General features: G+C 44.8%; 1 protein-coding gene across 2 annotated transcripts; it reads left to right on the forward strand.

Annotated features, from left to right (window-relative positions):
- Window positions 1–2,974: 2,974 nt before the first annotated feature.
- On the forward strand, window positions 2,975–7,776 carry LOC123113127 (ruBisCO large subunit-binding protein subunit alpha). Of its 2 annotated transcripts, none has more exons than XM_044534271.1 (8): window positions 2,975–3,646; window positions 4,320–4,441; window positions 4,510–4,717; window positions 5,045–5,190; window positions 5,449–5,755; window positions 5,939–6,189; window positions 6,380–6,580; window positions 7,021–7,776. In XM_044534271.1, the coding sequence occupies exons 1-8, from the start codon at window positions 3,418–3,420 to the stop codon at window positions 7,327–7,329; spliced, it is 1,773 nt and encodes a 590-aa protein (XP_044390206.1). In that variant the 5' UTR covers window positions 2,975–3,417; the 3' UTR covers window positions 7,330–7,776. The 2 variants fall into 2 exon arrangements, with proteins under 2 accessions (XP_044390206.1, XP_044390207.1); XM_044534272.1 differs by having other exon boundaries at window positions 3,382–3,646; window positions 4,283–4,441.
- Window positions 7,777–12,084: the final 4,308 nt, after the last annotated feature.

Raw genomic sequence — 12,084 nt, forward strand, 5'->3', positions numbered from 1 at the left:
TTACTCAAAAATAAATAGAAGAAAATAAATAATGCAGAAAAGAAAAAACTATATAAAAAATAGTTGGGGCGCTGCCCGATGGGCCTGTCAGACCTAGGGTGTGCAAATTCAGGCCAAGAAGGGCCGGTAGGCTCACAGGACAGCGCGCCCTAGTTAGGCCCAGAAGCCTGTTATATAGAGGAGTTCGAAAGAGCAGCCGCGGCTGGGTTTATAAACCAGTGCGGCTGCCTTCGCTCGGCGAGGTGGGACTAAACATAGTGCATCGCGGGTGGCAGCGCACGACCATTAATACAGGTTGGTGGCTCCAACCTGTACTAATGGGTTGTCCTTTAGTACCGGTTGGTGCCACCAACTGATACTAAAGGCCATCGTTTCCGCCGCTTGGCCTGGTCAAAATTGGCCTTTAGTACCGGTTGGTGCTCCAACCGATACTAAAGGCCCCTCCTATATATATGGCACTTACGAAAAATCAGTTCCATCGACCACTTCTTCTCCACTTCTCGTGTGACATCTATCGTCGCCGCCGCCGCGCCGTCGCCCTCGATCGCCGCCCTTGCCGCCCGTCGTCGCCGTCCCCGCCGCCCGTCGTCGCCGCCCCCGCCGCCCACGGTGCCCCCGCCGCCCGTCGCCACCGTCCCCGCCGCCCTCGCCGTCCCCATCGTCACTGCCCGCTCCGCCCGTCGTCGCCGTCCCCGCCGACCTCGCCGCCCGTACGCCGCCGCACCCCGGCCCGCTCGTACCCACACACACACACACACACACATACACACGCACACTACACACACATGTACACACATACACACACAGTACTACACACACACATATTTTTTTACTTATTTTCTGTTTTCTATTGTTTAGATTAATGTTAGATGAATTTCGTAGATAAGAATGTTAGAATGTTAATGTTAGATGAATTAGAACTAGTTTATTTTTAGTAAGAAAATTTAGGTATATGAGATTATTTGAACTAGTTGAATTAATATAACTAGTTTATTTTTAGTAAATGCTTAGTTGAACTAGTTGAATTAATAGAACTAGTTTATTTTTAGTAAGAAAATTTAGGTATATGAGATTATTTGAACTAGTTGAATTAATATAACTAGTTTATTTTTAATAAATGCTTAGTTGAATTAATTGAATTAATAGAACTAGTTTATTTTTAGTAAGAAAATTTAGGTATCTAAGATTATTTAAACTAGTTGAATTAATATAACTAGTTTATTTTTAGTAATGCTTAGTTGAACTAGTTGAATTAGTAGATCTAGTTTATTTTTAGTAAGAAAATTTAGGTATATGAGTATATTTGAACTAGTTGAATTAATATAACTAGTTTATTTTTAATAAATGCTTAGTTGAACTAGTTGAATTAATAGAACTAGTTTATTTTTAGTAAGAAAAATTAGGTATATGAGATTATTTGAACTAGTTGAATTAATATAACTAGTTTATTTTTAATAAATGCTTAGTTTAACTAGTTGAATTAATAGAACTAGTTTATTTTTAGTAAAAAAATTAGGTATATGAGATTTGATGATCTAATTAAAATTAAGGTATATGAGATTTTAATAGAACTAGTTTATTTTAGTAAGAAAATTAATAGAACAAGTTTATTTGAATTAGTTGAATTAACAGAACTAGTTGAATTAATAGAAGTAGTTGAATTAGTTGAATTAATATAATTAGTAAGTGTTTAGTGTTTCACCTATATGAACATAGGAAATGTCGTCTGACGATGAAAAAGATTTCATTATGTGCGAATACTGTGAAGACCAGCGCCGCCTATGCAACAGAAATTTCCTTGTTGATGATAGGCGATTCAGCATAAAGCTGGATGAGACCTTCGAATTCGATACAGTAAGTCATAACGACAAATCTTTTTTCGTAATTAAGCATGACTTATATATGCTTCATTTGCTTCAACTTATAATTTTTAATTTTCAGTATTCTACTAGCGCATCCCTTGCCATGCAAGAATTTTTGTCTTGGATAAGATATGTTTCAATGCTATGGAAACTATGGAGGTAAAGAGAGTTTACCTGAAAACTGAGCATGATTATACTTTCAATGTCAAAGTATACAATGCAGACACGTACACCTATTTTGAATGCAAAACTTGGCAAGCACTATGCAAGGCTTATGCATTTGAGCCTGATATGGTTATCACCTTTGATATTCGTCCGGAAGATGATATTGAAGGTAATAGAGACATCTGGGTTGATGTGCAGACGCCTCCAGTTCTATCATTATGTGGGTTCTTCTCCATCATATTTATGTCTTTGATATTGTTTATTCAAAAATAGTTGACAACTAATTTCTTTTGACATCTTATTTCCATTCAAGCAAACATGTCCGGCGCTTGGTAGACAGGACCTACTACTGTCCTAGAGCTGAACTAAACTGCGAGGAGATAAGTCATTATGTTTTATGGCTTGAGCATCTTCATACTGTCAAGACAAATTTTCTTCTTGCACTTAGAAATGTTATTACTCAAAACGTGCGACCAATAGTGATCGTATTGAACTACTGTCACATCTATTTAGGAATGATGGTAAGATTTTTACTATTTGTCCCCAGTGCATCTTTTGCATACATAATTTTTTTGCTAAACTTTCATTGCTAAGTATATTAATTAATTACTATACGATGTTCTTCAACAGGGACTCCCGATGACAGTTGTGCCTCAGGGGATCGAGACTAAAAGTTGCATGTCAATTGTTAGCTTACGGCCAAGATATCCTACATTGCACATGAGTGCATTCATGATTTGTAGAAGCGATGAATGCTTAATAGTGAAAGATTGGAGGAAAATTGTTAACGATCGCAGAGAATTAATAGGGGGCAGTAATGAGAAGCGCAGCTCACGATTAGTAAACAGATTCATCTACATGCTTCAGTATGATGAATCAGAAGAGCTATACATGGAGTTCAACATAATCCTGAATGGGCCTTACCTAACAAGTCGAATTGGTGGAAATCCCCTAAACCTCAAAAATCCCCTAAATCTCTCACTCGCCCACTCTTCTCCATTGACCACTCCGCCGCCGGCATCCCCCCGGAGCTCCACTCGCTCGCCTCCCCCTCCTCCGCCCGCCGCCCCCCACGGCCGTCTCGCCATTCCTCTGGATTCCGACCATCTGGTCTCCCTCCGGGTGCTGCCACCAGGTCCAAGTCCAACGCGCACCGCGCGCAGCACCCCCATCCACTACTCCCCACCCACTTCACGAGCGCCGGCGCCGCCTCCCCTCGGTGCCAGGCCCCGGTGGGGGCGCAGAGACTGCCTCACCTCTCCCCCCGCGGCGACGTCTTCTTCCGGCCCCAAGCCGCCGCCGCGCACCTGGGCCCCTCCCACCCTATCCGGCGGCCGGAGCCCCCTCCTCAACGCCGGGGCACTGAATTCGCGGTCCCACCGCCACCACCATGTCTCTTACCACATCTTCCTTCGCCGCGCCCACTTGCTCCTCATCCTCCTCCTGGCCGCCGCTACCCAGATGGCCGTGCCGGCTGTCTAGGTCGGCGAGGGTCTGCCGCCGCCTGGCGGTGCGGGCGGACGTCAAGGTGATATCCTCCGGCGACGCTTGCCGCCGCGGGCTCGCCGCCGGCATCCACAAGCTCGCTGATGCCGTCTCCGTCACTCTCGGTCCCAAAGGTGTGCTTTTTTGCTTGCTCCCTTTTTGGGTCAGATGCATCACTGTAATCGTAATTTATTTTTGCTCTAGTATTACTTCTGGATGATGTTTGCTATGGTGTATAGTCTAGAGATATTGTGAGGTTGCCAATTGCCACGGATGAATTCTTTTGGTAGAGCCGTAAATTGGTTGTTATCTTTGGTAATCAGCACGAGATGTTTGAACATTCAGTTTGTGTTGGGAGCCTTTTTCTTTTGGCACAATTTAGTCTGGTTGTGTAATTGTTCTCCGGTTTTGTATAAACATTTGTCATGCAGTCCCTACTTCCGCACTTTGAAGAAATAGTCCAAACTCCTAATCTTAAACTGTTGTGTCAGTATTGTAACTGCCATCTTGCGAATTTGATAGTGAAATTCTAAAGCTTCCAATAGATCGTTTTTGTTCTTTTTATACTATATACCTTTCATAAAGATTTTCGCCTCAAATCCAGTGTACTGGACTTAACACACTGTTCCTGAGATATAGGGTCACAAAATTATGCCCTCTGCCTGCTTGCGCTTCCTTGTTAAATCTGTTACCATTTGTTCATTGATATAGATGCTGTTAGTGTTGTTGGGATCATATATGCCTGAACGATTTGTTTTATTGTCTTGTAGTGCTATTGATTGCTGAGAACACAAAGGTTTGCTGCAGGGAGGAATGTTGTTATCGATCAAGATGATGTTCCAAAAGTAATTAATGATGGTGTCACAATTGCTAAGGCTATAGAACTTCCAAATTCACTTGAGCATGCAGGGGCCATGCTACTTCAAGAGGTACAGTTTGTACAATCATAAATTCCTTAATATAACTGCTTCTGATTCATTGCAATCATGTCAAACAGATAGCGTCCAAGACAAACAGTACTGTTGGGGATGGAACCACAACAGCTATTATTTTGGCCCGAGAAATCATCAGCCTTGGCTTATTGGCCGTTGCCAACGGTGCTAACCCGGTTGCTTTGAGAAAGGGCATTGACAAAGCTGTTCATGAACTGCTTGGGATCTTGAAGACAAAATCTATCCCCGTCAGTACAAAGGAGGACATAAAAGGTAATCTTCGTCCCCTGGGAAGTCCCAAATCATGGATGGAAAAACACCAAAGAATAAGAATGGAGAAGCAACTACTGGACTTCGTCTGATATCTGCCCAACAGATTATCATAACTAAGAAAAAATGGTGGATGTTATGTGTATTGAAATGGAACTGCCCCTTACAAATTCGAAGTAATAAAGGGATGCACACCATCATGTGTTTTCTTTTCGTTTCTGTGCATATTCTCTAATTGTGGAATGAAATATGGAGTATGCATGTATTCTCCTGAAATGTTAAACATAGTCAGATTAGTCATCTTGGTAAATCTTTAAATTTTATTTTCAGCTGTGGCATCAATATCAGCTGGCAATGATGAATATGTCGGCAATCTCATTGCCGACGCATTGGAGAAGATAGGCCCTGATGGAATAATCAAAATCGAGTCCTCATCTTCCATATATACTTCAGTTGAGGTGCAGGAAGGAATGAAGGTACATTTATGTGGTCATAAAGTCCCCCCCCCCCCCTACCCTAAGTATTGTAACTACATTAGATGTTTTTTAATCCAACAAAGCATTGCATCATCTCACCACATAAACAAAGGCCATGTCATTTGATAATTTGAAATAAATTAACACTCCAAAAAGTTTATCCGTCTGTTAGAGATTTTTTGTTACTTGAGAAACAAATATAGAGCGGCAAGCTCAGAATAGATAATTATTTAATGATTCTCTGTCTGATCCCTGCAGATAGACAAGGGTTACACCTCACCTCATTTCATCACAAATCCAGACAAAGCAATTGTTGAATTTGAAAATGCTAGAGTGCTTTTAACTGATCAACGGGTGAATGAAATCCAAGAGATACTTCCTTTGCTGGAGAAGACCACACAGTTGAGTGTCCCTTTGTTGATTATTGCCGAGGATATTTCGCATTCGGTGTACTCGACTCTGGTTCTTAACAAACTGAATGGTTTGCTAAATGTTGCGGTTGTCAAATGTCCTGGTTTGGGAGATGAAAAGAAGGCTATTCTGCAAGATATTGCCATTATGACAGGTAAACTTGTAGATTTACAATTGCTAAGCTCCATGCGTTGAAGCTCATGCTGCTAGCGTTATAAATTAGTTTTTTCCCCCAAGGACTATACTTTAATTTTGCATTTGCACGGTGCATTGCTTGAAATTATCTAGTCATATTTGTGCCTGACTACAGCCTAAGTATTTTTCTTCAATTAAGCAGGTGCAGATTTCTTTGTTAGTGACCTTGGTTGGGGTCTTCAAGCAATTACGTCTGATCAGCTGGGCATGGCTCAAAAGATCACTATCACGAGTGAATCTACAACTATAATTGCACATCCATCTATGAGACCAGAGATTGAGGCTAGGGTTATGCAACTAAAGCAAGATCTAGAGGAGACAACAAGTGCCTATCTAAAAGAAAGGTTTTCTGCAAGAATTGCTAAACTCTCAAGAGGTGTAGCAGTTATCAAGGTGTGTGAGTCATTCACTAGGCCACCTAATAGTTCTTCCTACTGAATGATGTTTTTTTAGCTTGCTGCAATCATTACATAGAGTTTCAGGATACAGAAGTGCATAACGAAGAAATCATTGTAATTGTGGTATTAAATTTCTCCCTGTTTCTTTCTTTGTGGGCGTTTGAGGAGTTTTGAGTATTATTCAGGTAGGGGCAGCCACTGAAGCTGAACTTGAGGACAGAAAGCTGAGAGTGGAGGATGCGAAAAATGCAACTTTTGCAGCCATCAGCGAAGGCATCACACCTGGCGGTGGTGTAACATATGTTGAACTGTCAAAGCATATTCCCAGTATCATGGATCTCGTGGATGATCCGGAAGAGAAGATTGGTGTAAATATTGTGGGGAAGGTAGGTCATCCATCCATTTACTCCTGTATCTTTGGTGTGAATACTGTGGGGAAAGGAGGTTATCCATGCAGTTACTCTTATATCTTGTCTGCAATATGGTTGCCTAATCATTGCATTCGCCGCTGATTTTGTGTAAGATGGCCACTTTTGCAAACCTAAACATTATAACTAAGATACTCCCTCCGATCCATATTAGTTGTCGTTCAAACGGATATATCTAGCATTGAAATACATCTAGATACATCCGTTTCAGCTACAATTAATATGAATCAAAGGGAGTGTATAATATGCTAGTCAGTTATTGTGACTGACGAGCTTAAAGAAGTATTTGTTCAAAGTGCTCACTCATTAGAGCATTTGTAACACTTTTGCACTTATGCAAATTACATGTAACTATTGCATATCATCCTAACTCTGAAATTTGTGAACTGCTGTTCCAGGCACTCCTTGTCCCTGCCATGACGATAGCTCGCAATGCCGGAGCAGATGGTTCAGCTGTCGTAGAGAAGATTCTTGAAAGCGAGTGGCGAGTTGGGTACAATGCGATGACTGACAAGTTCGAAGACCTTGTTGATGCCGGCGTGGTTGATCCGTGCCGGGTTGCAAGATGTGTGCTCCAGAACTCTGCTTCTATCTCAGGGCTGATTCTAATGACCCAAGCAATGATGTTTGATAAGATAAAGAAGAAAAAGTCGCCCATTCCTGAAATTCCAGGTCTCCCGCCGTTGCAGATAAATCAAAATGCTTAGGTCTGGGCAATTCGTATCCTGTTATTGAAGGTCCCATAAATGTGAAGATCATTTTGCTCTAAGCTAAGAACAGAGTGGGCCTGTGGAGGACAGCTCTTCTCAGGAGGTTAGTCTGAAGGGGGTGGTGGTGGGGGTGGGTACCATTGATATCAACTATATGTAGGCTTGCTCTATTTTCTTTTTAGTACTGTTAGGTGCAGTATTTTCATTATCTCTCTTTGTAGTGGTGTTAGATGTTAGGTGCAGAATCTCCCCAAACAGAAAATATTTTAGGTGCAGTATTTTCATCACCTGCACAATATTTTTGTAGCATGTAACATAGTATGATTACGCTGGTAGAACTGTGATGTCGGTTTCCCAAATGTTTAAGCTAACTCTTGCCTCTTAACTTTTTATATGCTCATCGTGTAGCCCTTTGTTTGATACATAATGAAAGTGGTAAAATCATATACCCTGCGCGGTGTTTATAAGCAAGAGTTTGCTGAAGTCAAGTAGGGAGTACCTTTTGTCAGGACCACGGAGGGCCGTTTTGGCTTTGGGGATCATATGCTCTCAAATGAACAGTAAATTCAAAATAAATAGGATAAAATTAGTTTTAAAAAATCTGATTTTTTAGATGTTTAAGTGAGTGTAACAAGTGTGCTTCGTCGGTGTAAAATCAAAATTAAGTGTAACATTTGGTGTTCGACTTGGATCTGACCATGAACTCATCAATATTTTTTTAATTTTGTTTACATTAAAAAGGCATTTTTGGCATGTGGGAGCATATGCTCTTAGGACCTGAATTGGATTTCCGATCTGCTTGCTGCTTTATCGAACCCACAGCAATGTGGCACCGCCTTACTCCGCGGCTTGTTTGGCCGACTAGCTTTTTGACATCCAATTTTTTTAGCTAGCACACTAATAATTCACCAATCAAAAGAAAATATTGCCACCAAAATACCATCCGAGTAGGGACAAAACTACAGGGGGTGTTACTATACGCCGCCTACAGTGGCCAATAGCCCCGGTCTGCCCACACATAGCTTAATGGCCAATAGTGCAGCCCATTAAAAATCTATATTTTCTCAAAATATTGACGAAAATAATCATAATATGTTTTAGTATTAATAATAACAACAATAAGGAAATGTTCATGTATTATGAAACTGCAAAATAGAGATAAATTCTGTGGGTGTGCGCTTCTGATGTGCGAACCACCCTATGACCGAGATTCGATGGTATGTAAAGAGGAGAGGTCGGGCCGGGTGTCAGGCCCATTGATTTCAACTGTATTTAACAGGGAAATGTCCTATAACATAATGTCGTCTGTAGCAGTTTGCAGTGGGGTCATGTGCAGTATTTTCCTGCAGAATTTTGTAACAAGCACATGATAAATGACATGTTATGTTGATTTCCTTACGTATTTAACAAGGAAGCTATTTTTTCTTTTAGTTTCTAATATATTTCACAACAATATTTTTATGTTATTTCTGCGGTCTCACCGTCTACGCGATGTACTGACCGTTACGACTGTGTGTGGGGGGGGTGTCCATCGGCTTGCCTTCGGATTCTTCTCCAGTCTCACCGTCTGCGTCGCTATCGTTGTGACTGCGGGGGAATGTTGAGTATCATTTTATTATGAAAAAAGTCCATTTTACTATCCTGAATAAAGTTGGTGGTTCACATACGCCCTCCATCTATTTTTCTGTTCCTTTCACCCCCTAAACAATTCCATACCGGACAAAATCGGTCCCTATGGTGGTTTTAACTCAAATGGCTGCCGATGTGGCAGTGGTCAACGGTGGTTTTGACCACAGGTGGGCCTCCCTCATCAGGCTGGGCTGAGATCGAGGAGCTCCAGCCTTCCCTTGCGCCCGACCCCGCCGCCTCCGGCCGACACCGGCGACCGCCGGAGTTCCAAGCAGCCGCCCCTAGCGCCCTGCTTCTCCTTCCTCCCTTCTCTTTCCTCTTCCTTCCCTCTTCCTTCCCTCTTTTCTAACCCCAAATCTCCCTCATATCCCTTGTTTGTCGCCTGAAGCTCATGGACGCCGTTGCCGCGTCGATCCCGCGGCCGCCGGCCTTCCCTCGTCACGCCAAGACGTCCAGCAGCTCCGCCATCTTCGTCTCCTTCACCGTCGCCGAAGGGCTCGAGCTAGGAGGCCACGCACACTCACCATCTCCATCGTCTTCGTCCATGGCCGCCGCATCTCGTCGTTGATTTCGTCGTGTCCGTCGACACCCGCGCTCGCTAACCTCGTCCACGAGCTCCGCGGTGAGCTCCTTTGCCGATTCCCCCTTTGATCTGTGCCCGTGTGCACCGCAGCTGCAGCTACCCCCGTGTGCTCGCCCGCTGCTGCTTTGCTTGTTGCCGCTGCTTGTGCCGTTGTTGCCATGCTTGCTGCTGCTGCCGGGGGTATGCGCTGCATCGCGGGGGTCAACCGGGTGGTCGTAGCTCCGCCGGGGGTGGCTTGTGCCGCCGAGACGAGCGCCCGAGCTCCTCTCTGTCCCGCGGGAGAGCGACAGAGGAAGGAGACAAACTTGTCAAGCGGACCCCGCCTCCTCTAGGCCTCACCCGTCAATCTCAGCCGCACCTGCCAAGGGAGGCCCACCCGCGGGTCAAAACCACTGTTGACTAATGCCACATTAGCAGTAAGGGGAGACAAACCACCCAGGGGGTTCTTTCATCCGGTATGGGTTTGTTTAGGGGGTGAAAGGAACAAAAAAAATAGATGAGGGGGTAATGTGAACCACCAACTTTATTCAGGGTAGTAAAATGGACTTTTTCCTTTTATTATGGAAACATAGGATAGCATAGGATTTATTCCACCTTGCCTAGTTGATGCGGAGCATCCTTCGGTCATCCCCATGGACCATCCGTCGCCTCACCAAGCACCAAGAGGACCCATGACTAGAGCACGAGCTCGAGCTCTCGAGACCGAGGTGACTTCTCTCCTTAGTGAAATATCATATGACCCTCTCGGGACATGGCTACTACCTCAATCCGGAATGTTGTGACCAGGAGGACCCTCCCGAGGATGCACATGAAGATGGACAAGACCCCAAGTCCAAGGAAGAAGTGAACCAACAGAAGAAGGCAAAAGAAGCTTCCAGGCACCGGACACCCGGCCAAGGTCCCGGACATCCGGTCCCTAGAGATCCACACGGCCAGCTCCTGCAGAAGAAGGCTACAGCGACCGGACATCCGGCCTCCAGCCCGGACATCCGACCACCCACCGGAAATCCGGCCCAGGCTTCCCGAATACACTGAAGATGGCCCCAACAGCCCGGACATCCGGCCTACGCACCGGGCATCCGGCCCCTCCGGAAGCACCGGACATCCGGCACCTCCAGCCTGGACATCCGGTCCCTCGTGAACCACCGGACATCCGGCCCGACGCCCGGACATCCGGCGCCCCTACCTGCGCGCAACCTCTTTGGGCAGAGACCCATGTAACCCTTCGCCCCTTGACTATATATACTCCCTCCTCCCGTACGTTTTAGGGTTAGCGTTGATTTAGCTCAGATTAGAGATAGAGCTTCGCTCATCCATCGGATCTCCTCTTCGTTTGAGACCGCGGCCTCCTCGGAGAAGATCCAATCGGATTCAAGACCCCCTCGTGGGAAGATCCCCTCGTGGATTCAAGACCTCCTCACGGAGAAGATCGGTTACCTATGTATCCTTACCTTTGTTGACTTTGGATCTCGTGTATCTCTTTGTGTTTGGTGATCTAGCGCTCGTGTGATTGATTCTATGTCGGTTTAGTGTTTCTCTCTCTCTCGTTCTCCCCGTGTTTCCCCTTTGTGCTTCCGTGTGTTCTTCGTGAATCCCCGTAGGATCCCCTCCAAACGTGAAAGATCATCCACATAGGGTTCCGCCCTACATCATCTTGGTATCATGAGCCACGTTGATCACGTTTTTGGAGCCCCCACCCTATGTTTTCTAGCTTGATTTTGTGTTTTTCGTCCTAAATCCGAAAATCCCCACCAAAAATAGCCCCAATTTTTTTGTGATTTGTTGGTGAGTTGAGATTTTGTTGGATTTGATCCATGGATTTGTGTTGCTGCGTGTGGATCTAGCTTTCCCCACCCTCCCCACCCTTTTCCATCCACCAATTCGTCCAAAATTTTCCCCGGAGTTGGAATTTTTCCCGTGGAGTTCATCGCGTTCGTCCCCGATCCAGGAGCCCGGACATCCGCCGAGTTCACCGGACATCCGGCGCACCGGGCATCCGGTGTCTGGCCCGGACATCCGGCCCCTGGCAGCAGCAGTTCCACCCCACACCACCATCCACCATACCCTCGCCCAATTTTGCCCGGAGCCCACGGCTACTTCCGCATACCCATACCACCCTCCACAAACACCACCATCGATCACTGCTACCTCCTATGTCGATTTTGACACGTTTTGGTCTTTTTGAGTTTGGGTTGTGGTTTCCCGTGTCCTATTGTGTTTCGGCTATATAGGTACGGTTCGACTTCAACATCACCACCGTCCATCTCCATCGATTACTCATCATCGCCAAGGACGGTAACTTCGATGACATCTTTGGCATACATTGCAATTGCATTGATACCAACATTGCCTCATTTTGCGTAGCTTACCCATTGAGACTAGCCGTTGAGTATTGCTGGCAACGCGACTTGTGCACATTAGTGATCATACAACATAGCATACATATCATACCATAGTGGTGCATATCTTGAGATCAACTTGTGTGTCACAAAGTTGTCATAGCATACACAATTTCTATCTTGGTTCGTGAAGTTTTGCAT

Source organism: Triticum aestivum, chromosome 5B, assembly GCF_018294505.1.
Source record: "Triticum aestivum cultivar Chinese Spring chromosome 5B, IWGSC CS RefSeq v2.1, whole genome shotgun sequence".
Taxonomy (NCBI): domain Eukaryota; kingdom Viridiplantae; phylum Streptophyta; class Magnoliopsida; order Poales; family Poaceae; genus Triticum; species Triticum aestivum.